Raw genomic sequence first — 25,084 nt, 5'->3', positions numbered from 1 at the left:
AATATGATTTAATTTCAGCAGTGACTGAAATCGGCCTCAAAATGTTTTCCTTTGATCCCTACTTTAACATTCTGGCCTTATGATGTCATAAAGATCTGATGTGTTACCACAACTCTTCCAGTTTATACATGCTTTAAAATGACCTGCCACCCCCCCCAAAAACAAACAAACAAAAAAAAACAAATAGCTCCAATTGCACACAGATTTAAATTGGCCTTGAACTTGGTATATTAAAAGGTAAATTGATTACCTAAATAATCTTTAAAACAATCCAGTTTGATCGATAATAAAAATAGGTTGTTTGATTTTAAGCTATTTAAATGTGTGTTAATTAAAAATGCATTTACATACTGTTTAATTTCCGACAGTGAACAGTTGGACTTTGTTACAGTGACTGGGAAATGCAAACATTTACATGTTTGAGAAGATTTACAAATGTGAATTTTTTTTTTTTTTTTAAATGTAAATTTGTTCTTACTTTTGTAAATGTGTTTCTCAACTTGTAAAATTTGTTTTATAAGTGCATCCCCCCCCCCCCCAAAATGTGTATTTGTTTATAACCATTAGGGTCTGCTCCTTTCTCTGCCCCTGACCAAGGCAGCGTCTCGAGATCTGGAGTTGGTCCCTGGGTGCCAGACTGACAAAGCCCTTCTTTCTTCTTCTTCGAATCAGAATCAAATTTATTGCCAAGTAAGTTCTCACATCTAAGGATTTTGATCTGGTGTCGGTGCATAAACAACAATAAAAAGAAAAGGGAAAAAACTTCTGGAAGAAGTAAAAAATAAATTAAATCGACAAATGGGCAAAACTAAGTTTACTATCAAATATCTATTTGGACAGTATAGTGGAATGGGGCTGTGCAGGCAGGGATGATCAGTCTGCACGGCCCCTGATGACCTCAGCCGTCTGCCAGAGAGGAGGGTAACAAAAAATTTGTGTCCTGGGTGAGAGGGAATGGCCAATATCTTCCTTGCTCGCCTCAGGGCGCTGGAGGTGTACAGGTCCTTAAATGTGTTTCTCAAATTATAAATTTGTTTTCTTGCCTTTAAATTGTTTTATTTTTGTGGATTTTTTTTTCTACAGTGTAGATCCCAGCTACTGCTCTTTGTTGAGCTCTGCCAGTCAAAGTGCACCTCACAGAACGCAGTAGGTTTGTAGTGAACTTTAGTTCCAGCAACACTTGAACGCTCAGGGATTTTCTTTTTTGTCCATTTCCATGTTGTTTCAGACGACCAGTGCTTACGGATGTTGTGAAACCAAGGTCTCAGACATATTGACATGTCGTCATGTTCAGACAGGAAAAGCCTGAGACGAGAAAATCACAGCACGTCACAGATCACACCACACTGCCTCTGCCGGCCTTCATCTGGTCCACTTGGAGATCATATGGTGAGACAAGCCACAGACTAAGGATTTAAGGATTGGCTGCCTGGTCAGTAGCACATTTCCCAGATTACACCTCCCACATGAGGTGACCAAAGGCTTACTGTGAGCCTTAGTTGTGCAGCAGGTCTGTGCAAGATGTTTGCAGAGATGTGCACACAAACTGATACATGGATGTAGATTTACGTCTGTAAGTACGCCTTCATTTCACTTTGTAAACTTTGTATATTCAACTGACGTGTGTCGCCGCGGCTTCAGGATGGTTGATCGGCTTTGCTTCCTTGCATTGTTTTTTTTTTTTTTTTTTACTAAATTTAACCGTTGTGTCCGCTATGCTCACTTTCAAAATAAAAGTGTTTAAATAACATTTAAAATGTCATGATGAAGCTATAATAAAGTAACTTTTGAGACTCAAAGTACTGTAAAGGCTATTTATGTGATTTTTGGCATTATTATTACTAATTATGAGTTTTCTTGCACTGAAGCCCTTTTATGCTCAAAAATACAGCTTCTCATTTTAGTTTTCTTTTCACTGTCACTGATATTAATTGAATTTAGGATCATAATCAGTGAGTGTTAGTCCAAATCTGATGAAAGAAATTTAAGTCAATAATAAATAAAAAAGATCCAGGCTGTTTGAAAAATCGATATCATGTTGGCAATTAATGTTCCGTGTTAATGGAATTTCGGATGACCTACAGACAAAAACAAATATGGATCATTTTCTTAACCACACGACAAACAAACAGGTTCAGTCTAAACTGGCTTTAGCAGATTACACGGCCTGAACAGATGCAGCGACTGAAAGATCTGCCAGGGTTTTCTTTAGCACGTGGCCCGTTACTTCAGCACACCTGCTGTGCGGACTCTACACACACAGCCAGGCCCATAAGTATTTGGACAGGGATGCTGGTTTTTACTATTGTTTTTACATCCGCAAAGGACGCAATAAAATCACCAGCCTTTATTTGTCTGTCTGTTAGCAGGATTACGTCAAAACTACTTAACGGATTTTCACCAAATTTTCACCACACATTGGTGCTAGACCTTGGAAGACTACAATAAATTTTGGAGGCTATCCAGATCTGGATTCTGGATCAGGATTTCACTTTGTGGACTTTTAAGGAGTATGTCAAAGCTACTGCACAGATTTTTATGAAATATTCACCACAGAGAGATATTAGGTCATGGAATGCTCTGTTATTTAACCAGGTTAGTCCCATTGAGATCAAGATCTCTTTTGCAAGGGAGACCTGGACAATTATAAAGTTTCCAATTCACCTAACCTGCATGTCTTTAAATGTGGAGGAAACTGGAGCACCTGGAGGAAACCCACACAAACATGGGGAGAACATGCAAACTCCACACAGAAAGTTCACAGGTGGGAATCAAACCCATGACTTTCTCGCTGTGAGGCAATAGTGCTAATCACTAAGCCACCATGCTGCTATTAAATTTTGGAGGTGATCCGGATTCTGGATCAAGATTTCACTTTGAGTTTTTGAAGGATTACATCAAAACTACTTCACAGATTCTCACATAATTTGCACCACAGATAGATATTAGGATTCTGGTTCAGGATTTGTTGGGAGTGATCCAGATCAATATGCAGGTTCTGCAGCAGAAAGATACGACACCACAATGTAAAACCAAGATCAGGAAAATGCTATTTTGTGTGAATTAAATATCACATTGGAACATCTTGATCAGTCGGACCTTTTTGGACGAGTATGCAATTATCGCATTGTGTTGTGGAATCCGGATCCAGGTAAAGTCTGGGTCACTGAGTCATCGTCAACCCTTGGCACGTCAGAAATCTGATTGCTGTTGTTGATTTGTAATTTTGCTTCTGTGGCTCAGCACAAAGGAGTTGAAATGAAACAATCAAAATGTGCCTGCAGTGTCGACTTTCAGCTTTAATTTACGCGGTTTAACAAAAATATTTTGAGCCATTTCTTAAAAAAAAACAAAATGAAATTAAAGCGAGTTTGTCAGACAGCACATGGGAGACTGAGTGTAGAGTTGACCTGTTTTCTTGTGTTTAAGTCTTTCTCTGTTCTACTCCACCATGAAGCTGTAAGTCTATCCAATAGACAAAAATTATATGGACAGGTTCTCCTCTTACTTACATAGAGTTGCCTTGGTAGCTTCCCCTCACTCACCTGCTTGATGACCACTTTCTAAAAATTGTCTACTTCAGATCGATATACCATAGAGTATCTGCACTAACACATATTGCTGTATTTGGCCTGGGTCTCTCTCTCTCACACACACACACACACACAGGCTGTATCTTAAAATTTTGCATAAACTTTATTTTAATGACCTCTAATTTTTTTTTTTCAGCTGAAATACAGTGCCCGTGGAACATGTGGTATTTCACACATTTTAATTTGTTTCTGCTCTTGTCTTTCACTGAAACAGATCAAATCTAGGCTTGCATCTCAGATGTACCTTCTGGCAAATTGTAGCTGAACTTTCATGTCTTTAAGAAAGTCCTCCTCTACACCTTGCTGTCACCAAGTCTATAACTTCTTCTGGGTTGTCTGGGTGTCTTTCCTCACTCTTCTCCTTGCACAGTCACTCAGTTTTCCACACAGAGCCATACCGTTTGTATTTTTTCATAATTGATGTAAAAGTCCAAGACAGTCAGTGACTTGGAAATGTTTATGTAGCCATCCCGACTTGTCTGAAGAAAACCGGCAATAAAACTGATTTACAGGTGTTATAAAGTGTTCCATTACTTATGCAACTCATCTTGGCGTTTATAGTTTTAATTCATTTAACAAGTTTTACAGATTTGCTTTCAGTTTGAGTTTAAGGAAGATAATTTTATCAATTTTTATTTTTTGTACTTGAAATGGCATAAACAAATTAAAATGTGTGAAATACCAAGTGTTCCAATACTTTTGGAGGACACCGTAGCTGTTAGGCATAGCTACGTCTGTGTCACGTTTCAAACCTGTGTCACACAGAACTGAAATAAATACATAAATAAATCTTCTCTTTTGTTTTAGTTCAGTCATGTGTAGCACTTGTCCATGTGGTAAAATGTCACATAAAAAGTGTTACCCTTCTGACAGAAGAACAGCTGATTCATTTTATTTGTTTAAAAATTTCTATTTGACACAGGCTTGAAATCTGTCAGATGGAAACATGACCAACAGCTATTTCAGGTGAAAAATAAATTACAGACCATTAACAAAAAATGAATGTTAATCTAAAATTTTATGGCGCTGCAATTTTTTTGTGACCCAGTCCATTAAATAGTTGTTTGCAAAGACTCCCTGGAGTGTGGACATCAACAGATGCTGTTTGTTTCTGTGATATGCTTCTGTTGCAGCTTTCTTCCGTTGTTGGTGTTTGAGGTGCTTTGCATTCAGAAAGTGAATTGCGCACGTTTCCAGGTCAGAAGACTGACGTGTTATTGCAGTGTAATTTGTGTCTTAATTGCCTTAAGACTTGGGTTGCTTTTTTTTTATTTTTTATTTTTTTTAATATTCTGCTTCAGATGATTTTCCACTTGAAGTGTGACACATAATTCACTGAGTTTAAAAGTGTCTGGCTGTGGGTGATGTCTCAGGGTTCCAGACTTCAGTCAGAGAATGACTGCAAAGTGTTAAATATGACTCTGCTATATGATAAGGTTAATTTGTTTGGGCCATTTAATAATTTGCAGTAATTCATACATTCAATTTTGGATGCAAGTCTGTACACTGAGCTAAAATTAATTATTTGCTTTCAACTACAATATGCTGCAGCAGACATCTAATGGAACAGTTTTAACAGTGTCAAAATATTTATGGACTTTGGCAAGAGTTTTCAGCCAACTTTTTTGTTGGCATGTGTTCCACTGCTGACTGCACAATATATGATTATTGATTGATTTAATAAAAAAAGGCTAAGCTTTGATATTAAAGTGAGATAAGTAATTCACAGAAGAACGAACTAGGAGCCTGTGTGTGTAAAACTGGTTTTATAATGATTAATATGTTCATCTCTAATGTTGCAGCAGGTAAATATACAGCTATTTTTTTTTTTTTTTTTTTTATTTACAAATATTTTATATCTCACTTTACATATTTTAGGTAGCTTGCAAATTTCCCGCTCTGGACCAGCAAAGCCACATTGATAAGAATATTTGATTAATTTTGGATTGTTAATGTGAATCTACAAAGGCTGAAAAATAAATAGTGCAGGAAAAACTACATTTGTTACATAGAGTAGAAATATGAAGCAATAGAAAAGTAGAAATAATCATATATAGTTAATTTGTTAGAGGCCATTTCCTGTGCTTAGCTAACTACATTAATGTGGTGACTATTACTGTCATGCCATATACTAAAAATTTTATAAACGTCTAACATACACTGTTAAAAACATAAAATATAAGTGATATAAGTTTCAGTCCATTTTAAGACATTTTTGGTTGTCCTTTCATGTGTATTTGTGAAGTGTGACAGGCAGCTGTACTAGCTAGCCTAGCCCAGTCGCTACAATGAAATGATGGTTGAGCTAGTATGTCTTGCTTAGTAAATATTTTGCAGTTTTTCATGAAAATATATACAAGTCATACACTGTATTGGAACATCTTAAATGTTTTTAATCAGGCTTATTACTTAAAGAAATCTGATTAATAAAGTCAGTAAAACAGCCCTTTGGGCCACAGTGAAAATATTTCTTCAATTACGTTCATTATTTTTAATCATGGCGTACAGGTACACAGTAAATTGTGGGAATTAAAAATATACTCTGCCGGGACAAAATCTTCAACTGAAATTAAATAAAATGTATTACAGAATGAAATTATCTCTCATTGTATAAATGATCACTAGGACATTGACCAGTGGGGAACCACAGGTTCTGGATGTAGTTTGTACTATATACAAAGGACAGCTGATTAAGGAAAATCAGTTTACAGTTATGCTATATTTTTAAAGTATTGACATAGAAACATTTGGCTTTTACAGTCTTTATTGAAAGTTTAATTTCAGTTGTGTTCAATTTTCTAGAATTTTGTTGCCAATAAGCTTTTCTGAAGCTGCTTAACCAGTAGATTACTCCATGTAAAGAAATAATGAACTGATTTTATATTTGCATTGTTAGTGTTCACATTAGATCAAATTTCCTTTTTTGGCCTGTGTGAGACACTGTTGAAACAATGCTGTTTTGTCTGGAGTGTGCACATGTTAATTCTGGGTTTGGGGTCACATGCATACAAAAAATGTCCAGATTTGCTGGAACCTCACAGGCTTTTATTTTGAAATACAGGCTCTTATTGTGGAAGTACGCATTGGTCCGATTACCTTGCTGTTTGCACTAGAGGTGGGTGATACCGTGAATTTTGGTATTGATCCGATACCAAGTAAATACAAGCCCAGTATCGCCAAAATCAATACGTTTTCATATGTCCAAAGGATCCAAAAGACCTAGGATAGAATTTCACCAAACCCTAACCAGACAGTTTGTTAATGTGCATGAAAGTAAAGGTGACTGTCTATTTTCAGGTACCAGTTCCAGAGACAATGTTGGACACTGTGTTCGCCTCAAGCCAACATGTTCAACCTGATGAGCAACTGCTGCACCTGGGTCTCCAAAATACAGGAGCCGATCAGGTTCGGATGAGTGAAAACTTGTAATAAGTGATGAAGTGTTTAATAAATGCCACTCAAATAACAGGCTTAATCAGCCTTACTCACAAAACTGGGCTGAAATGAGGTTTATTATGTTCTGGAAATGAACTAAAAAAAAAAAAAAAGAATACACTAGTTTTCTTTTTTACACTCGAGCACTAAAAAAAAGTGTGGCAGGAGGGTGGGAGAGAGCAATATATAGCACTCAGGTTGGAGATCTAATATCAACAGATTGACAAAGTTGCTGACAACGCCACCTAGGATAGGCCTAGGACACTGCACAAGGCAGACAGGTTCGTTTTTACCTTTTTGAATTAAGGGGAGCAGAGACCAAAAAGAACAATACACTTATTTATTCCCAACCTTGATTGGTTAAAATCACCCCCTTTACCAGTATAGAAAAAACACACTAAGTGGAAAAAAACAAAAACAAAAAAAAAAACACCAAACTCAATAAAATTACAAAACTCTCATCCACACAAAAAAGAAAACATGCAAATAAACCAAACCAATATATTACAGTTAAAAACGACACAATAAAATACAGGTATGGGATAAATGTGGATCACAAAGCCAGCATGTGATGTTATTTCTCTTTTTTTCCACCCACCTCTGGCTTTGTAACCCCTACAATATCTGTACAAAGTCCAAATTGTTACCAGAATATTATGATGCAGCTTGGGCAAGTGCCCAGGAAATCAGCAGCAGGAGGAGTTACGCAAGGCGTGGCCAGCCTCTAGACTATCAAACCGACGCAGCTGTCCCCAGCAGCCACCGCAGGAGGTGCAGCCTGGTCCCGCTGTGATGTAGACACCACATTAGCAGACCAAAATTTATAATTGTTTATAAAAGACAGAAACCAGCAACTCACCAGTAAGAAGACGCACCGGTCTGCTCAAGACCCCAGTGGAGCCACACTCCCAGCCTCCAGACAATGTACGTAAAAGCACAAAGTGCCACGATATAAGAAAAAAACAAAACACCTACATTATAGAACAAAAAGACAACTGAATGGGCCAAAAAGGCGAAGCCGGCCGCTTACCCCAAATACGCCCATGAACAGCAGCAGCTGTAAGCCGCAGTGGTGCTTGGAGTAAAGTAGCACTCCAAGCCACTAATAAAGAGCCACCCAAAGCTTCAAAAAAGGTGAACGCACAGTCACCACAGCATGTAAAGCCACTCCAATGCTGCATTTATATCCCTGGCTCACAAACAGTCAGAACCCAGGTGTGCACAACCAAGAACTTCCAAACACAGGTAGGGGAGGGTATGCACACTCAACACTACCACATCTACCCCCCACCTTTATATCGTCATCCCGACGGTAAGAGGTCAAGACCAAGGCCTAAAGATAGCAACCTGAAAATTTGAAGTTTGCTCCGGAACTCTAGCAACCCACTCAGCAGCCTGAGGAAGCCGATGTATATTTGAATGGTGACCAGCTGTAGAACAAGTGGTTCGGCGCAAGGCCTGAGCACTGGTGCTTGGCTGGTCAACATCAGCGGAAGACGAGGGTTCAGATGACTGTATTAGAGCAGGTGCTCCACTCCGATTGCGATCTGTCACACACAAGGCGGGGGTTACTAAGGGAACAGGAGAAACTACAGGCCGATGGGATTCTGAAACCAAGAGCAACACTTCACTATCAGAGGAACAAGAGTCCTCAAGTGAGGCTGCCTCTGGTACAGAGGAAGGTGGAGCTTGATTACCTTCCAAAGGTCCCAAGGCAGCTTTCAACATGTCACGATGCACAGTCCAGACCTTAGGCAAGTTCTCAACAGGAGCCACGGTGTAAACTGCACCCTCCCCAGATGGAATACTCACCACCTGATGGATCACCGCATTCCACAGAGCCTGAATTTTATGATGCCCGTGCGCAGCATAATCCCTCACATACACCCGCTGGCATACCGACAGTGGTGCATACCGCACACGATCATGGTGCTCTTTCCTACGATTCGCAGCTGCAAGAAGCCGCTCCCGAGCGCAACCAAAAGCAACCCTAAGTTTCTCTTGGTGCTCAGCCACCCAGCCTTGCACCTCACCTAATCTAGATTCCTCAATCCTCCCTAAGAGAAAGTCAATGGGAAGCCTTGGCTCTTGGCCAAACATCAAATACGGCGATTCTCCTGTAATCTGATGTGGTGTTATAACAAAAGAGGACTTGAAGCAAAGAAGCCCAATCCTGCTTCTGCGGCAATGGCCGCAGCAGATTATGAAGAGTGCGATTAAAGTGCTCACATTGCCCATTGCTGGATGGTAGGGCGTAGTACGAGATTTTTCCACACCATACAGTGAGCAAAGTTGCTGAATCAAGGCACTCTCAAAACTACGTCCCTGATCAGAGTGCAGACGACCTGGAACACCAAACTTGAAGAACCACTGAGACCAACATGTGGGCCACAGTGGAAGCCCTTTGATCACGTGTTGGAACTGCCACAGTAAATTTACTGAACACATCAGCCATGATCAAAACATTTTCATACCCAATCTGCGAGCGCTCCAGCATTGTAAAATCTATGGCAAAGATCTCATTGGGCCACGAGGAAAGCGGGTGACCCATGTAGCTGTGTGATGCTGAACCAGCATCCTTTGCTACTTGGCACCGCTCACATTCCTGGACCCAATCCCTTATATCCTTAAACATGCCTGGCCAATACCACCGTTGACAGACCAACTCTGCAGTCCGTTCCATGCCCTGATGACCATGTTGCTGATGAAGATTTAAGGTCTCATGCCTTAGAGAAGCTGGTAAAAGGAGCTGAAGAAATTCCTCCCCACCATCAGGACAGTAAGCCTGCCGGAAAAAGACCCCATCTTGCTCCACAAACCTTTTACGCTGGCGAAGCAAGAACAAAGCACATTTTGAGAGACGCCGCCTCTCTACAGCAGAAGGTTGAATTCTCTGCCGCAAAAAACACTAGAACCTCTTTTAACAGAGGATCATTCTCCTGTAAAGACCTAAGGTTGGAAGCGGAATAGCCTGGAAGGGCTAAAACCAGAGACTGAGTGGCAGCCTCAACTGGATGTGACAGTGGACCATGCTGCAAAGCTAAAGGGGCTGCAGTACCAGGCAGTTGTTGGACCAGGGCTTCAGAGCCTGAATATTGCCAGGATAAGGTGTCAGCATTTCTGTTACTTTGACCCGAATGGTACCCGATTTTGAAATCGAAGGCAGCCAGCTGAGCAGCCCATCGGTGCTCCGTAGCCCCCAATTTTGCAGTCTGGAAATGACTCAGGGGATTATTGTCAGTGTACACTATGCACTTGTGACCCATCAAGTATTCATGAAACTTCTGTCATGGCCTACTTGAGTGCTAAGAATTCTAACTTCACGGAGCTGTAAGTTGCCATGTTGCGCTCAGTGGGCCGCAACCCCCTGCTGGCATAGGCCACCGGTCTTACTCCACTGTCTCTTGGGAGACAAGACCTCCCAGTCCACTATAACTAGCGTCCACTTCCAAAACAAACGGCTTAGAAAAAGCTGCAAAAGCTAAGACGGGCGCAGACACTAGCTTGGACTTTAGTGCATGGAACGCCTGCTCACACTGCGGAGTCCATGCCGCCTCTAAAGCTTTGCCCGAACCCTTTTTGGACTTTGTACCTGCCAGTTCAGCCATCAGCCGGTGTAGAGGGCCCGCCAACCTGACAAATCCCTCCACAAACCGGCGGTAGTAACTGGCAAAGCCCAGGAACGACCGCAGCTCTGAGGTATTGGTAGGACGCTCCCACTGAGACACAGCGTTGATCTTTTCAGGGTCTGTCAACACCCCTTGGTCCAAGATGACATGGCTCAAGTACCCCACCTTACGCTGGAAAAATGAGCACTTTTCAAGCCGCGCCTTCAGGCCTTCTGTGTTAAGCCGCCCAAGCACCATCTCCAGATGCTGGAGATGTTCAGAGGAGGAGTAGACCACAATATCATCAAGGTACAGCAAAAGAGACTGACCTTGCTGATCACCAAACATCCCCTGCATCAGCCGCTGGAAGGTGCTTGGGGCAATACACAAGCCAAAAGGCACGCGGTTAAACTCAAGGCCAAAAGGGGTACAAAAGGCCGTTTTAGGATGATCTGCCTCAGTCACAGGGACCTGGTTGTAACCACTGGCTAGATCGAGTGTAGAGAACCAGACAGCGCCTGACAACGAATCCGGTGTCTCCTCGATCCGAGGCAAGGGGAAAGCGTCCTTCCTCATTTTACTGTTAAGCAAACGGTAATCTACGCAAAGGTGTAGGCCACCATCCATCCTCACCAATACAATTGGTGAAGCATACGGACTGCTGCTTTCCCGACTGACTTGAGACTCCAGCAGCTGATTTATATGCGCCTTAACTGCCTCATTCAGAAGGCGGGATATGGCGATACCTCTGGCGAATTGGAACATCATCCACCAGGGGTATGTCATGTGATAGGAGAGTTGTACATCCCAAGTCGTTTTCATGCTGGGCAAAGACTCATAACGTTGCAACAATGACTTCACCTTCTCCTGAACTCCTAAAGCAGGTAGTTCCAGAGATGCTATTCTATCAGGCACAGAGGGCGAAACATGAGAATTTGTAGACGCCAACAGGGTTCTATCCTCAGTCACCCCAGCTGGCAAGCTCAATCTGCACCACACCCAGACTACCAAGCGTGGTAAAGCAGGATGGCCTTCATCCCCACATTAACCACAGGGATATATGCAGTCCCTCGAACCACACTCACTAGGCATTGGGAGACAAGTAAACCTGCGGCTAACCCAGTCTCTGGTGGCTCTAACAAAACACTCTCCATCAAACTCCTCTGAACAAGTGCAAGCCACCAACTTCATGGTACCTCCAGGCACCTGCACCACTCGTCTACCCCGGACCTTTACCGTACTAGTCATCAAATCCTCAACTGGACCCGCCTCATGGCATTTCTGTAATGCAATGATGACCGGTTTAGGGGCCTCTAAAACAGCCGGTGTATCAAAAAGAGATGATACAAGTGCAGTAAAAAGCAAACATAACGCTTGATGATATTCATCCCCAAAACACCAGGAACTGAAGAAACAGCACCAGGGGGGTCCCTAACCACTGAAATGCCACAATGCAGAATAACCTTACCACACAGCTCAACATCAAGTTCTAAATAGCCAATGTAAGGAATTGCCAGCCCATTTGCTGCTCTAAGCTGAAGCCAATTACAGAAACGGAGGCAGTCCTGACCCCATGTTGCAAAATGCTTCATGAACAAACTTTCTGTAATGGTAGAAACCATAGAACCAGTGTCCACTAAACACAAGACCAAAACACCCCCGATTGACATCTATATTTAGACACTGCACACAGTCCGCTGGCGGTATCCAACTGTGAGCCTAAGGGTTCCCCACCTGAGCCATGGCTCAAAAGCTCAGTGGGCTCTAGTTTCCCGGCAGCCAATCTGCTTGAACAGACCTAGCAGTTCCTGAACCCGGATTATCATACCTAGGTTGATACTGATTAAAGACCCGAGAACATAGTGTCCTGTTTGCTGACACCTACGACAAATTAATAGAACTGAACCTGAGCTACTCTAAGGAATAAGGGGCCTGCAATGATACAGTTTGAGTAAGTTTATTCAACTGTTCTTGCTGCTACTTTAATATGTCCATAAGCTCTCTTAAACCAGGCTCTGGTGGCTCACCCTGCTTACTTGACTGGACACTGCCTTGCACGCCACACTGAAGGCCAAAAGCCGAGGGAACAGAATAACTACGGCCTCTGGCACCACCTAGTAGGTCCTCGCGCTCCCACCTCATCGCCTCAGCCCGGAGCTCCATCAATCTAATGTCTGGCTGCCTACGAACAACAGGTTTTAGCTTCCGATGCAAGGCACTATCAAGAACGTGTTCTGTAAATTGGTCTCGAAGCAATACCTCGGCATTAGGGATCCTACTTGGTGCCTGCTGTCTAACCCGAGCCATCAAAGACATTAAAGCTAGCGAAAACTCCTGAAGGCTTTCACCCTCAAGTTGGTGCCGAGAAAAAGAAAGCTGCAAAGTGATGTAAGATTGATGACATCCATAAAGCTCCTTCAAAATGGCAAGAATTTTATCAGAGTCCCCACGTACAGCAGGTGGACGGAACTTAATTTCCTGTTTGGCTTCTCCTTCCAAATGATCAAAAACAAAGCACGGTCAGCAGCGGCCAGATGTCAGGCACGTATGCACACCTTAACCTCCTCAGCCCACTCAGTTATCCCCAGCCCAGTCCTTCCATTAAACGTAGGGCACCTACAGTCCGAGGTACAACCACAAATCCCTCTGTGACAGAGGGAAGAGGGGACACCGTATTCACCACTGAACCAGACGGCTGAGAGGCGCCCCCATCTGGGTCCAAAGCCACCGCACGCTCCCGACGGAGTTGCTCATTATCTGCTTGAAGCTGTGACAAGATCTTTTAACTGCTGCAATTCCTCCTCCATGTCAACTGAGGAAAAATGCCAAAAGCCCCCCCCCCCCCCAAAAAAGAGATCCTAAAAGTTTGGGTCCTAACACCACCGCCGCTGTTCTGGATAGCTTTTTATGAAGAATCTAACAATTTAAACCACCAATACTACTAACAAAATAAGAAGTCTCTGCCCCCTTAATTTCCTGGTAATCCTGCCGACAACGCCAAAATGTGGCAGGAGGGTGGGAGAGAGAGCGCGATATAGCGCTCAAGTTGGAGATCTAAACAGACTGACAAAGTTGCTGACAACACCACCTAGGATAGGCCTAGGACCCTGCACAAGGCAGACAGGTTCGTTTTTACCTTTTTGAATTAAGGGGAGCAGAGACCAAAAAGAACTATAAAAAATATATCTTTATTCCCAACCTTGATTGGTTAAAATCACCCCCTTTACCAACATAGAAAAACACACTAAGTGGGAAAAAACAAACAAACCCAAAATTACAAAACTCTCATCCACACAAAAAAGAAAACATGCAAATAAACCAAACCAATATATTACAGTTAAAAACCACATTAAACACTTAAGGCGATGATAAAAACAAAACACTCAAAATACAGGTATGGGATAAATGTGGATCACAAGCCAGCACGCGATGTTATTTCTCTTTTTTTCGCCCACCTCTGGCTTTGTAACCCCTACATTGTCCGTACAAAGTCCAAATTGTTACCAGACTTAATAAGATGCAGCTTGGTCAAATACCCAGGAAATCAGCAGCAGGAGGAGTTACGCAAGGTGTGGCCAGCCTCTAGACTATCAAACCGACGCAGCTGTCCCCAGCAGCCACCGCAGGAGGTGCAGCCTGGTCCCGCTGTGATGTAGACACCACATTAGCAGACCAAAATAATTTATAATTGTTTATAAAAGACAAACCAGCAACTCACCAGTAAGACGTACCGGTCTGCTCAAGACCCCAGTGGAGCCACACTCCCAGCCTCCAGACAACGTGCGTAAAAGCGCACCAAGTGCCGCTTACCCCAAATCAGACGCTGGTGGCCCAAACACGCCCGCGAACAGCAGCAGCTGTAAGCCGCAGTGGTGCTTGGAGTAAAGCAGCACTCCAAGCCACTAATAAAGAGCCAACCAAAGCGTCAAAAAAAAAAGGTGAACGCACACAGTCACCACAGCATGTAAAGCCACTCCAATGCTACCGCACAGGAGAGACCAGGAAGCAAGAGGAACGAAGCCGTAAAACAATGCTTAATTTATATCCCTGGCTCACAAACACACCCAGGTGTGCACAACCAAGAACTTCCAAACACAGGTAGGGGAGGGTATGCACACTCCACACTACTACATATAGTCACACTCAATGTATAAGATGTGCAGCATTATAAACTGTGACTGTGGATGTTTTGTTTGTTTGATTTTTGATGGATATATTTTTAACTAACCCAAAACAGAACACTGTGTTTTTACAGTGTCGCTCACTGCATCACTCTTTTTTCAAACTTTTATGGTGATCTTGAACACGGCACTGTAGCATCACATCCTTGATGGAACTTATACGGCCTGTCAAATTTCACAAAACGGAAAAAATTGAGTTTCTACTGAAATCCAAGCATTATTATCAGTTTGTTTTTGTAACATTGCAAAATTACAGCTCATTTTAATGAGAATATATTTATCTGGGGGAGAATTCCACATAGTGAATATTATATTTTACTTTTAATCCTGTCTTCAGGAGGAAGCGCGTGTGTGCACACGAGGTTTTCAAAATGACAAAAATTACCATTGACCTTGCGTGATGAGCATATGCTGGGCGACGTGCACGCTAACATCTTAAAGATATCTTGTAAATCACTTCAGAGGTGTTTCACAAACTCGCTAACTTGTAGACAATATACAAGAAACATATTACATTTATATAGAATTAAGATGTTTCAGAGTGTTTTCCTCCATGTTGGATTATTTTGTTCAAGTGAGGAGTTAGCTAATGTCACTGTGTCACTTCACTGATTGGCTGTTGCCGTATGCTTCCCAGCATCCCTTGCGCAAGTTGGGGGAAGTTCCCACGTGATCTATAACGTCACTTTGGTTGCTATCATAGATTGTATGGGTCACTAAGGATGCCTGTTTGTTTGAATTTTTCCCCTTCAGGGGAAATACATAATTTATTTCCAGACAGCACAAATTTCGATGATATTGGCAATGTTATATTATGAATCCTCTGTTTAAATGCTAATAAATGAAATTATAGTGGTGCCAAACAAAGTTCTTTTTATCACTTAAATCTTAAAAACCCAAAGGCCGTACACTTTTAATATCCCTTGGAACAATAAATACTGTATATTGTAAAATTTGTACATTACAACCTAACAGCACAGTCACATTGTTTACCTCCTCAGTAAGCTGATTGCAATGTTGCACCAGAATGTTTTATTCTTTTTACAGGTTTGGTATAAAATGGAACAGCAATCATTTGCACTTCCCCTGATTTAATTAGTCACTTTTAGCTTAAACTTGTCTGTTTGTTTTTTAGTAAAGTCACCATTCTTGTGGTTGGTCTCGACAAAGCAGGAAAAACAGCCTCGATCAGAGTGATGTTAAGAGGTAAATAACCTGATTTTGAAGCAGATTCACAGTTGAGCAATGACAACAAATGGTCCTCTTGTGTTCAGTCCCACACAGCAGGGACGCAGGGCCGACTCAGGCCTGTGTCAGAAGTGAGTTGAGGGTGGAGAACTACCTGGTCACCCTGTTGGATGCTGGGGGATCTGCAGAGTCTCGGGGCTCCTGGAAGGACCTGTGTGCTGAAGCTCATGGGATCATCTTTGTGGTGGATTCCACTGACAGGCAGAGGATACAGGAGGTCCGAGAGGTTCTGGCTGACCTGCTGAAGCAACCCCGGGTGGCAGGAAAACCTTTATTGGTGTAATTACCATCATTATGTGCATTTTGCATATTTAATCTGTCATACATCTACAGTGTAAAGAGCACACTCTGGTGGATGAAAAATGAAACCACTTTGGCTTGTGCTGTCATTTATTGCCTTTTTTCTAGGTTGGCCAACAAACAGGACAAAATGAACGCTTTGGTGGGAAGTGAGCTGATTGAAATCCTGTCTCTGGAGAAGTTGGTCAACCAGAGCTGTTCTTTGTGCCATATTGTAAGTGCTGTTCTGACATTCACCTCTGGAAAACTCAACTGAGATGCAGTGAGGTCCCTCAGAGTGAGACATCTTTTTTTTGTAGTTGGGCCTTTGTACACCATAATGGAGTTTAAAAGAAACAATCAAGGTGTGTTTGTAGTGTAGACTTTTAGTTTTATTTCAAAGGCTTTTTACAGCCAGGGGTTGGTTACGAGAACATTCCAAGTAATGGAGTATGACTTCAACTTCATTTACATCAATCATTAAGAAATATAAACAGCATGATACTGTAGAGTAAATCTGTATGGAGTAGGCAGTTCTCAAAACACAGTGGCCGTGCAACAAGTAGGCTAGTGAGGGAAGCCACCAAGACACAAATGACAACTCTGAAGGAGTTGTTATCCTCTGTGTATGTTTTTCATTTAATATTTATTTAACAAGGTAAGTTATTAAGAAAAAAAATTATTTACAATAACGACCCGGTGGAAAGGGAAAAACACAGAGGTAAATCACAAAAGTGGATCAAACAACACACTTTTACAGTATATACAACAGACTAGAGTTAGCAAGAAGCAATAACATTTTCAATCATATACAAAAAAAAAACAAAAACTCATAACTTCATTTTAGCCAAAGCATGAGCAAGTTTCAGCCAGCAGATTCTTAAAACACACTTAAAAATTCCTATCGACACAAAGGTGCTCAGTTTTAAAGCCTTTTGAATCTCACTCCAGTCTTTTTCTGCAGCACAAGTAAAGGATAGTTATTCATATTTTGATTTGATTTTAGGTACATTAAGCAAGATAAGTTGGGCTGAGCGTGTACTATATGGAGTTATAGAAACTTGCAATAAATGACTAAGATAAGGTGGAGATAGACCTAATAGACATTTATAAATAAACACATACCAGTGGAACTTCCTTCAGTTTTACAATGGTGTGTGCGAAAACAGGCATTTGTTATAAAACGTAAGGCAGAGTGGTACATAACATCAAGGTTATGCAATTACGACTTAGGAGCTAGTCTGTATATTATGTCCCCATAGTCAAATATAGGCGTGATTGTCATAAGGACCAATATTTTCTGAGCAGAGGAGGTGAAAGATGAACGCATGCGATAAAGAAAGGCAAGTTCATACTTGTTTTTCATTGTAATCTATCAATGTGCTGTGAAAATGAGAGACAACACTCCAGCCAGATAGCCAGGTATTTGTATTCAGAGACTTGCTCAATCATAGTGCCATTTGGTGTGGTAATGTTTGGAAGAGTCAATGATTTTAAAATACTTTTCTATCCAAACCACATGAATTTGTTTTATTGACATTCAGCACAGAAGACAAAGCCTGTAGGATTGTGCTGAAGCTCGCCTGAAGTGAAGCTGCTACTGCCTCTGGGGATGGGCCATATAGAGGATAGTGTCATCTGCATAGAGGTGAATGGATGAGCCAAGAGTTACTGTTGATAATTGATTTATATAAACCGAGAATAGGGTAGGTCCTAGGATTGACCCTTGAGGCACGCCTTGGTGACAGGGAGAGGAAATTAGATAACTAGGCTAGATTTTAAGTACTGCTTTCATCCTGAAAGATAGCTTCTGAACCAATCAAGTGAATATCATCTATACCAATTTCAGTTAGTTTGTCTAAGAGAATAGAATGATCAACTGTATCAAATGCTTTGGCCAAATCTATAAAAATTGCTGCACAGTACATTTTGTTATCTAAGGCAGAGGTTATATCATTTAAAACTTTCAGAGATGCCATAATGCACCCATGACCCTGTCTAAAGCCAGACTGAGTGGCACTGAGAATATTATCTTGGAGAAAAAAAAATCTCTGAGTAGTTTATTTACAATTGTCTCTATGACTTTTGATATGCAGGGCAAAATTGAGGTGGGCCGACAACAGTTTGGGTCGGATTGATCTCCACCTTTAAAAACAGGGTGTACAACTGCTGTTTTCCAGGCTAATGGTATTTCGGCTGTTTCAAAAGACATTTATTATATCCTTTATGGGTGAGGCTATGTGATTGGTGAAGCTGCTGACAGTGAAACTTTTGCCTGCTGCATCACCAGACGACACAGCTTCATAGTGGAGGGAGAAAAGGAGGACTGTAAAAACAGATCAAATCTAGGCTTGAGTTCATTTTTAGAAAATCATTCTCTGTTCCATTTCAGTATGATGAAGCAGTAGAAACATTGTACCATCCCACCAAACACAACCATGGAAGCCTACAATTCCTTCAGTGTTCCCATGGGAAGTCTACGTCTTGCACAGTCACTCAGTCAATTTTCTACTCCAGTGAGATCTACTACACTGTTTGTATTTCTTAATGATTGATATCAATCAGAGTTGCAACATTTAATCAATTATAAATTGACTATCAACTCATTTGGCAATCATTTAGATTGATTCAAGAAAACCTAAATTCACTGATTCCAGCTTTTTACATTATGTTTTCTGTTTATGTTCCATTTTCTTTACTCTTCTCTGGCAATAAAATGAGTATCTTGGTGTTGTCAACAAAACAAAACATTTGAGGATTTTTCTTTCACCTTTTTTTATACATATTATGGACAAAACAACTAATTGATTAATTGAGAAAATAACAAATAGATTAATCATTAATGACAATATTCATTAGTTGTGCCCCTAATGTAAATTAAATCAAATATATTTTCAGTGACTTGGAAATGTTCATGTATCCACCATGTATCTTGTAACTTATCTTCACGAAACTGGCTGTAAAAATGATGATTAACAGGTTGTATTAACAGGAAACTCCTGTGGATGTTCTACCAGTCTGTAGTAGCCAGCATCCTCTTTTATACCGTGGTATGCTGGGGGGGGGGGGTAGCACAACCAAGAAGGACACATCCAGACTGGACAAACTGATCAGGCGGGCTGGCTCTGTGGTTGGCATGAAGCTGGACTCTCGTGACGGTGTCAGAGAACAGTGGACAAACTGCTGGACATTATGGACGATGCCAGTCACCCTCTGCACACCATCATCAGCAACCAGAGGAGCCTCTTCAGCCACAGACTGCTCCTTCCCAAGTGCAGGACCAACAGACTGAAAAACTCTCAGACCATCAGACTGGACAACTCCTCACTCAGGGGGAGGAGGAGTAACAAGAAGACAGAGGACGGGAAGGAGAGGAACAGTAGTAGTCAGTAAACCAGCATTCATCAGTATGTCTTGTATTTATATTGTGCATTTATATTTATATTTGCAAACTTTTTTTTTACTTTCACAGTTGATACTCTGTGTGCTTCTTACCCTGTGTGCTGCTATACAATTCTGCTGGAACCTCAGTTTCCCTGAGGGAGTCTTCCCAAGGAATCAATAAAGTTCTATCTAATCTAATCTAACAATGATACTTAGTTTGTCCAGTTACTTGCGCCCTTATAAAGGGGAGAGACAGTGTATTAAAATGGCTGTAATTCCTTAATGGTTAATGCAATATTTATCTGAAACCCCTTGAACTGAAGCTGAAAGTGAACAAATCTCAATTTCTGCTCCATTGTGGTGAAGTACAGAGGTAAAATTACAAAAATTGTGTTACTGTCTGACTGTAAATTGACAGAAAGAGAAATTTCTGTACATTAATTAAATTTTGATTCTCCAATAAGTGCTGTAGTAGAGAACAGAGAAACAGATGTCTCCTCTACTCTCAGGAGCCCTGTTCGGCCTTAATGGACCTGCGACGCTGGTCAGACAGGAAGACTCTACGGGGCCTTCGCTGGTTGCTGCGTGCCGTTTGTCTGGATTACCCTGAGCTGTGTGCACGTGTGGCCCGGGACAGCAAGATCCCTTTAAAACCAGAAGAGAGAGAACCACCTGGGAAAAACTGGAAAGCAGAGAAAAGATGCAGAAAAACCATAGAAGAGCGGTGAGAGTGCACGCTATTTTGACCACCTAAGCAAGCTTAAACATTGCACAGATCCACATAAACATCTCCATGTAATATTAAAAGCCCCAAACTGCATACTCACAATTTCTGTTTCATTTTGTCTGGTGACAGATTGAAATCCAGCAAGTCGGACCTTCACCAGGTTCATCGACTAAACGACAAGGACAAAAAACCCAAGGGCGACGGGAAGCTGCAACCCATTCGGAGCATGCTGCAAAAGGTTAAACGATACTTTAAAAGCATATTCATGCTTTGAAGCCTCTTCATAAATAAACGAAAACCTCACAAGTCTTTAATTTTCAGGAAAATATGCTGAAAAAGAAGCTTAAGTCAAAGAAGCATGTGACGGTGAAGGAAAGTGAGATAAGTCACGAAGTGGTGAACAGCCAGGAGGAAGAGGAGGCTGATGCCAACGAAGGGGAGCAGAGACATCAGAAAGAGAAATCCAGCTGTGCCTTGATTCCTCCAAAAAAAGGCAAACTGAAACGCAAGATGAAGGTGAAAGAAGAGACTCTGGGGGTGTCGCCGTCACCAGAGAGTGAAGGAAATCCTCCCAAAGGTCAGAAATGCCTTATACACTATCAATAACCTTTATCCATGGCATCACCAAGACGTGAAATATCATGTTTATTTTAAAGGAGGAAAGAAGAAAAAGAAGAAGGTCATAAAACTAAAAAGGAAGAACAAGATCAACACAGAGGGGATGCCTGCAGGCTATTCTCAACCTGTAGACCTTTCTGCTACGTTTGGTAAGCCTCAACTGATTCTTCCATCCCACACTCAAATAAAAGGACAGCACTTCAGACTGTTCTCAAATCCCAGCATCCATCTGAAAAGACGACCCTTTCTCCTGACAGATCTCTACCGAACGGCAATACGGGCTCTGAAGGAACGTCAGGAGCAGAGATCGTAAGAGATTCCTGGTTGACTGCTGTGACTCGAATGCGAGGATGCTGCGCATGAGTAAAGATGGTCCCTGCAGTGCTGCCACTCCGCTTCACAAACGCTTTCCTGTCAAAAGATACATCTCAGAGAGCGATTCGGACTTGTTTGCACTTCCTACTGTGCACTGCCACCTCAGACTGATCCCTGAACATTTGAATTCCGATGTGTCATGATGGGAAACTAAATATTCCTGCAGAGCAAAATTGTACTACAGTAGAGATACTTGCACAATAACCTCAAAAGAGTATTTAAGTGATGTAAAATAACAAAACTGTAATCTACCAAGTTAACACAATACAAACATGAAGCCATTTCTTTTTTCATTATTTGCCTGATTCACATGAGTTCATTAGCGTCGGCCTATTTTAATGTGTAGTGCTGCGGTTTTTCTGTTGTGAGTGTGGAGCTAAAACCCTTTTCACACTGGGCCAACATAGAGTTGCGTAATGCGGCATACCGACTACGGCGAGTTTATGCAGCCCTACATGGCAATACGCTGAGGGATGAAAAGGGACTCAAAGGGGTCCACAAAATAGATGCAAAAAATGAAACAAGATTGGTTTTTTGCGGACTTTCGGCATAGAGCACCGGACGCAGTGTTCTACACAAGTCTACACAACACTCCGCTACTGTATTTAAGTCTCTGCAACACTGGACTATTATACATCATGCCTCTGCAATTGTACACAACCCTATGCCAGTCCGGCGAAAAATCCTTTTTGGTTTTTTATCAGTACATACCTGCATTGCTAGATTTTATTCATCCCACTGAACTTTAATGGCAGTGAAGCTTCAAAACCACAGAAGAAGAGGCGGGCCAAGCTTCCATGTCCTGCCAAGCTTCCACGGATGAATAGCCAGCGAGAAGACATGTCTACGTCCACTATAACACCTCACAGACAGATTGCCAGCAAGAGGACATGTACACATCCACTATAATACCTCAAGGATGGATCGCGCACAGTCGCCGGCTGTAGCTCCGCTTTCACCTCCTCAAGTTCTCTCACGACTGTGGCATGTCAAAGTCCATTAACTCCTGGAAATAATGTATTCTGACCTTTTCCAATGTATCAAATCAATCTGCGTGTCCAGGCAGTCTGTAAAAACTGCGTGATGGAGCCAAGCTTCTCTCCTCTGCCCTTATGCAGCCATTCCTGCATACGAGATACACAGCACAATGCAACTCTACGTGGGCCTGGTGTGAAAGGGGCTGACTACTTAACTTTGCAGTTATAAGTTTAAATTACTTGATATAACATCATGGTTGTAAGTGACATTATTTAATGAACATATGTTATAAAAATGGAATACTTGCTCGCAAAGTAGCTTAGAAGGCTAATTTCTGAAGCAGCTACATGCTAACTAGCTAAGGTAGCATAACGGAAGCTCCCTTGCAGACAGTTTTGTGAATACAGTAAAACCTACAAACATGCTCAGAGTTCACAACTTCACCAAAACATATTCCCTTTTCTGTAATGATAAAAAATGACATTTAAAATAAAAAATTCTAAAAAAATATAAAATTTTGCTGATTTTGTCCAAAATGTACCAAATACTGCTTTGCTATATGTTAAGCACTGTGTAAACACACACACACACACACACACACTGGATTGCACTCACAACTACGCAATATATCTGTTACAGCTCAGGAACTACAATTTCACTAAAAGCTGTTGCGTAATTTCTCAGTAAGCCTGACAAAAAGTAACTAACAAACACTACAACCTACTATCACTACTCCTACTATTGTTACTCCTACTACTGCTAATACTACCAGAGCGCATTTGGCCAAATCTTTGTGATTTAGTTTATACTGTCTCAACTTTTAAGAACTTTACTTATCTGTGAACATTGTATTTTAGTTATACAGTGCATTGGTTTGTCATTGAGTTAAACTATACAATAAACATCTTTTTCCACGAGTTTTGGTATTGTGTTATGTGTTACAGCAAGAGCTCTTGTAGACTTAAACATTCTGTTTGTAAATGTGTAATTACAGATAGTATTTGTTACTCCAGTGAGATCCTCAGGTGCCACAAGTTCTGTGTATACAGCTGTGTATAACCAGGGGGGAGTCTGGTTTGTTAAATTGTGGCAATTTAAAGACGGGGCTTTTATTTATTACTGATTTTATAGCATTTTATCCAATTCTTATCTGTTGTTTTTGGCAGTTGTTTGATATTTGCAAGGGCTACAGTAGAAGTAGTTTTTTTTTTGTTCAACCTTTTGCGTTACTCTGGTAATATATTCACAACTGTAAGTTATGCTTGTCAAGAGAAAACGCTGTCCTTCTGTCTGTCCTTCCATCCACCTGTATGGCAAAACCTTCCGCACTGTAAAACCTGAGAACTGTAAAACTCTCAAAATCAAGTTGTATACATTAATACTGCCAGGCACCTGCTTGCTTGCCAAAAATAAATAAATAAATAAATAAAATTCATGCTTTTCTGACATGTATAAATGCTCCCCCTTTTTAAACTGAATTTTGCGTTTCAAGTAGGAAATGCACCATAGCTCTAACATGCTCACATTGCTTGCTAGATGGCGACAAAAGCTGCTCAAATGTGCAGCAAGGTCTCAACTGTTTATTCATTTGAGAAGTTAACCCTCTGCGGCCGACGCCGTTGTATACGACGGCTAAGACCAAGCTTTACTAAATTATAATTAAGTTTTGATTGATATGAGATAGAAACTTACTTTTTTTGCTGAAAAGTTAACTCCACGGACTTTTGAGCCAGCCATCGGCCATCTTTGTACTCCTCATAGAAGCTGTGTGATGACGTGCGCAATGTGAGTGTCCAATCGGAATTAGTTCACCGTCACATGGTTTTCCAAAATCCAATCGTAGGGCAGATTTACCTCACGTGAAAAGCCAAAGATCATTTTTAGGAGTGATACGTTACTAGTTGGCCCATTTGAATAGCCCCCGTGCTCCAATGAGCACATACTATTAGTACATACTCAGTGCGCCCTGCGCCATTACGCACAGCGATCAGTGAAAGCAGGAGCACACAGAGAGCCTCTGATGACAATCTCACGTGCTCAAACAAAGAGTGTGTAACTATTTACCACATTTAATCCACCCCTTCATCCCTGCTGTTCTTCACACTGAAATCTGAAGTGTGATTCATTTACTGCTCTAGTGGCCAATCTGACAAATCATCCTCGTAAGTACAAACAGCACTCCACTGAAGAAGAAGAAGAAGAAGAAGAAGGAGGCCATAAATAATTTAAGAAAACGGCCAAACTGGCATAAAAGGTTAGAGAGCTGAAATGTGTCTATACAGACAGAAACAGGCGACAAAACGTCCAATTTGGTACAGGATATATGACTAATCTCGTCGATAAGCAACTAACTGCTGCAGAGTCGGGAGGTTTTCAAAAATTCTTATTTTGATTTCATACACTCTCATCGTGCGGTGTAACAGATTCAGCTGGAGTTCACTGCAGATGGAATATGCAGGTAACATGTTTGCCATCAATAATACAAACTGATCAGACAACAATTTTAACCCTCTGGGGCCGACGCCGTCGTATACTACGGCTGAGACCAAGCTTTACTAAATTATAAATAATTTTTGAATGATATAAGATAGAAACTTACTTTTTTTTTGCTGAAAAGTTAACTCCGCGGACTTTCGAGCCAGCCATCGGCCATCTTTG

The 25,084-nt window shown here is 41.4% G+C and overlaps 1 protein-coding gene and 1 long non-coding RNA gene across 3 annotated transcripts; one reads left to right on the top strand and one right to left on the bottom strand.

Annotated features, from left to right (window-relative positions):
• Window positions 1-1,366: 1,366 nt before the first annotated feature.
• arl13a (ADP-ribosylation factor-like 13A) lies at window positions 1,367-23,348 on the top strand. 2 transcript variants are annotated; one of them, XM_034181730.1, is made up of 10 exons: window positions 1,367-1,389; window positions 6,891-6,998; window positions 15,953-16,023; window positions 16,092-16,344; window positions 16,474-16,579; window positions 20,238-20,452; window positions 20,585-20,693; window positions 20,777-21,032; window positions 21,112-21,222; window positions 21,331-23,348. In XM_034181730.1, the coding sequence occupies exons 2-10, from the start codon at window positions 6,940-6,942 to the stop codon at window positions 21,384-21,386; spliced, it is 1,236 nt and encodes a 411-aa protein (XP_034037621.1). In that variant the 5' UTR covers window positions 1,367-1,389; window positions 6,891-6,939; the 3' UTR covers window positions 21,387-23,348. The 2 variants fall into 2 exon arrangements, with proteins under 2 accessions (XP_034037621.1, XP_034037620.1); XM_034181729.1 differs by lacking the exon at window positions 1,367-1,389 and adding an exon at window positions 1,408-1,573.
• Window positions 20,269-25,084, bottom strand: LOC117520383. Its single transcript, XR_004563629.1, has 3 exons — window positions 25,026-25,084; window positions 20,556-20,684; window positions 20,269-20,410 (listed from the first exon to the last, which is right to left on the bottom strand). It is a non-coding gene; the product is annotated as an uncharacterized LOC117520383 (long non-coding RNA).

This window comes from Thalassophryne amazonica, chromosome 11 (assembly GCF_902500255.1).
Source record: "Thalassophryne amazonica chromosome 11, fThaAma1.1, whole genome shotgun sequence".
In the NCBI taxonomy this organism is placed as follows: domain Eukaryota; kingdom Metazoa; phylum Chordata; class Actinopteri; order Batrachoidiformes; family Batrachoididae; genus Thalassophryne; species Thalassophryne amazonica.
Note: the sequence above shows the minus strand (reverse complement) of the source record. Positions and strands in the feature narration are given on the sequence as shown.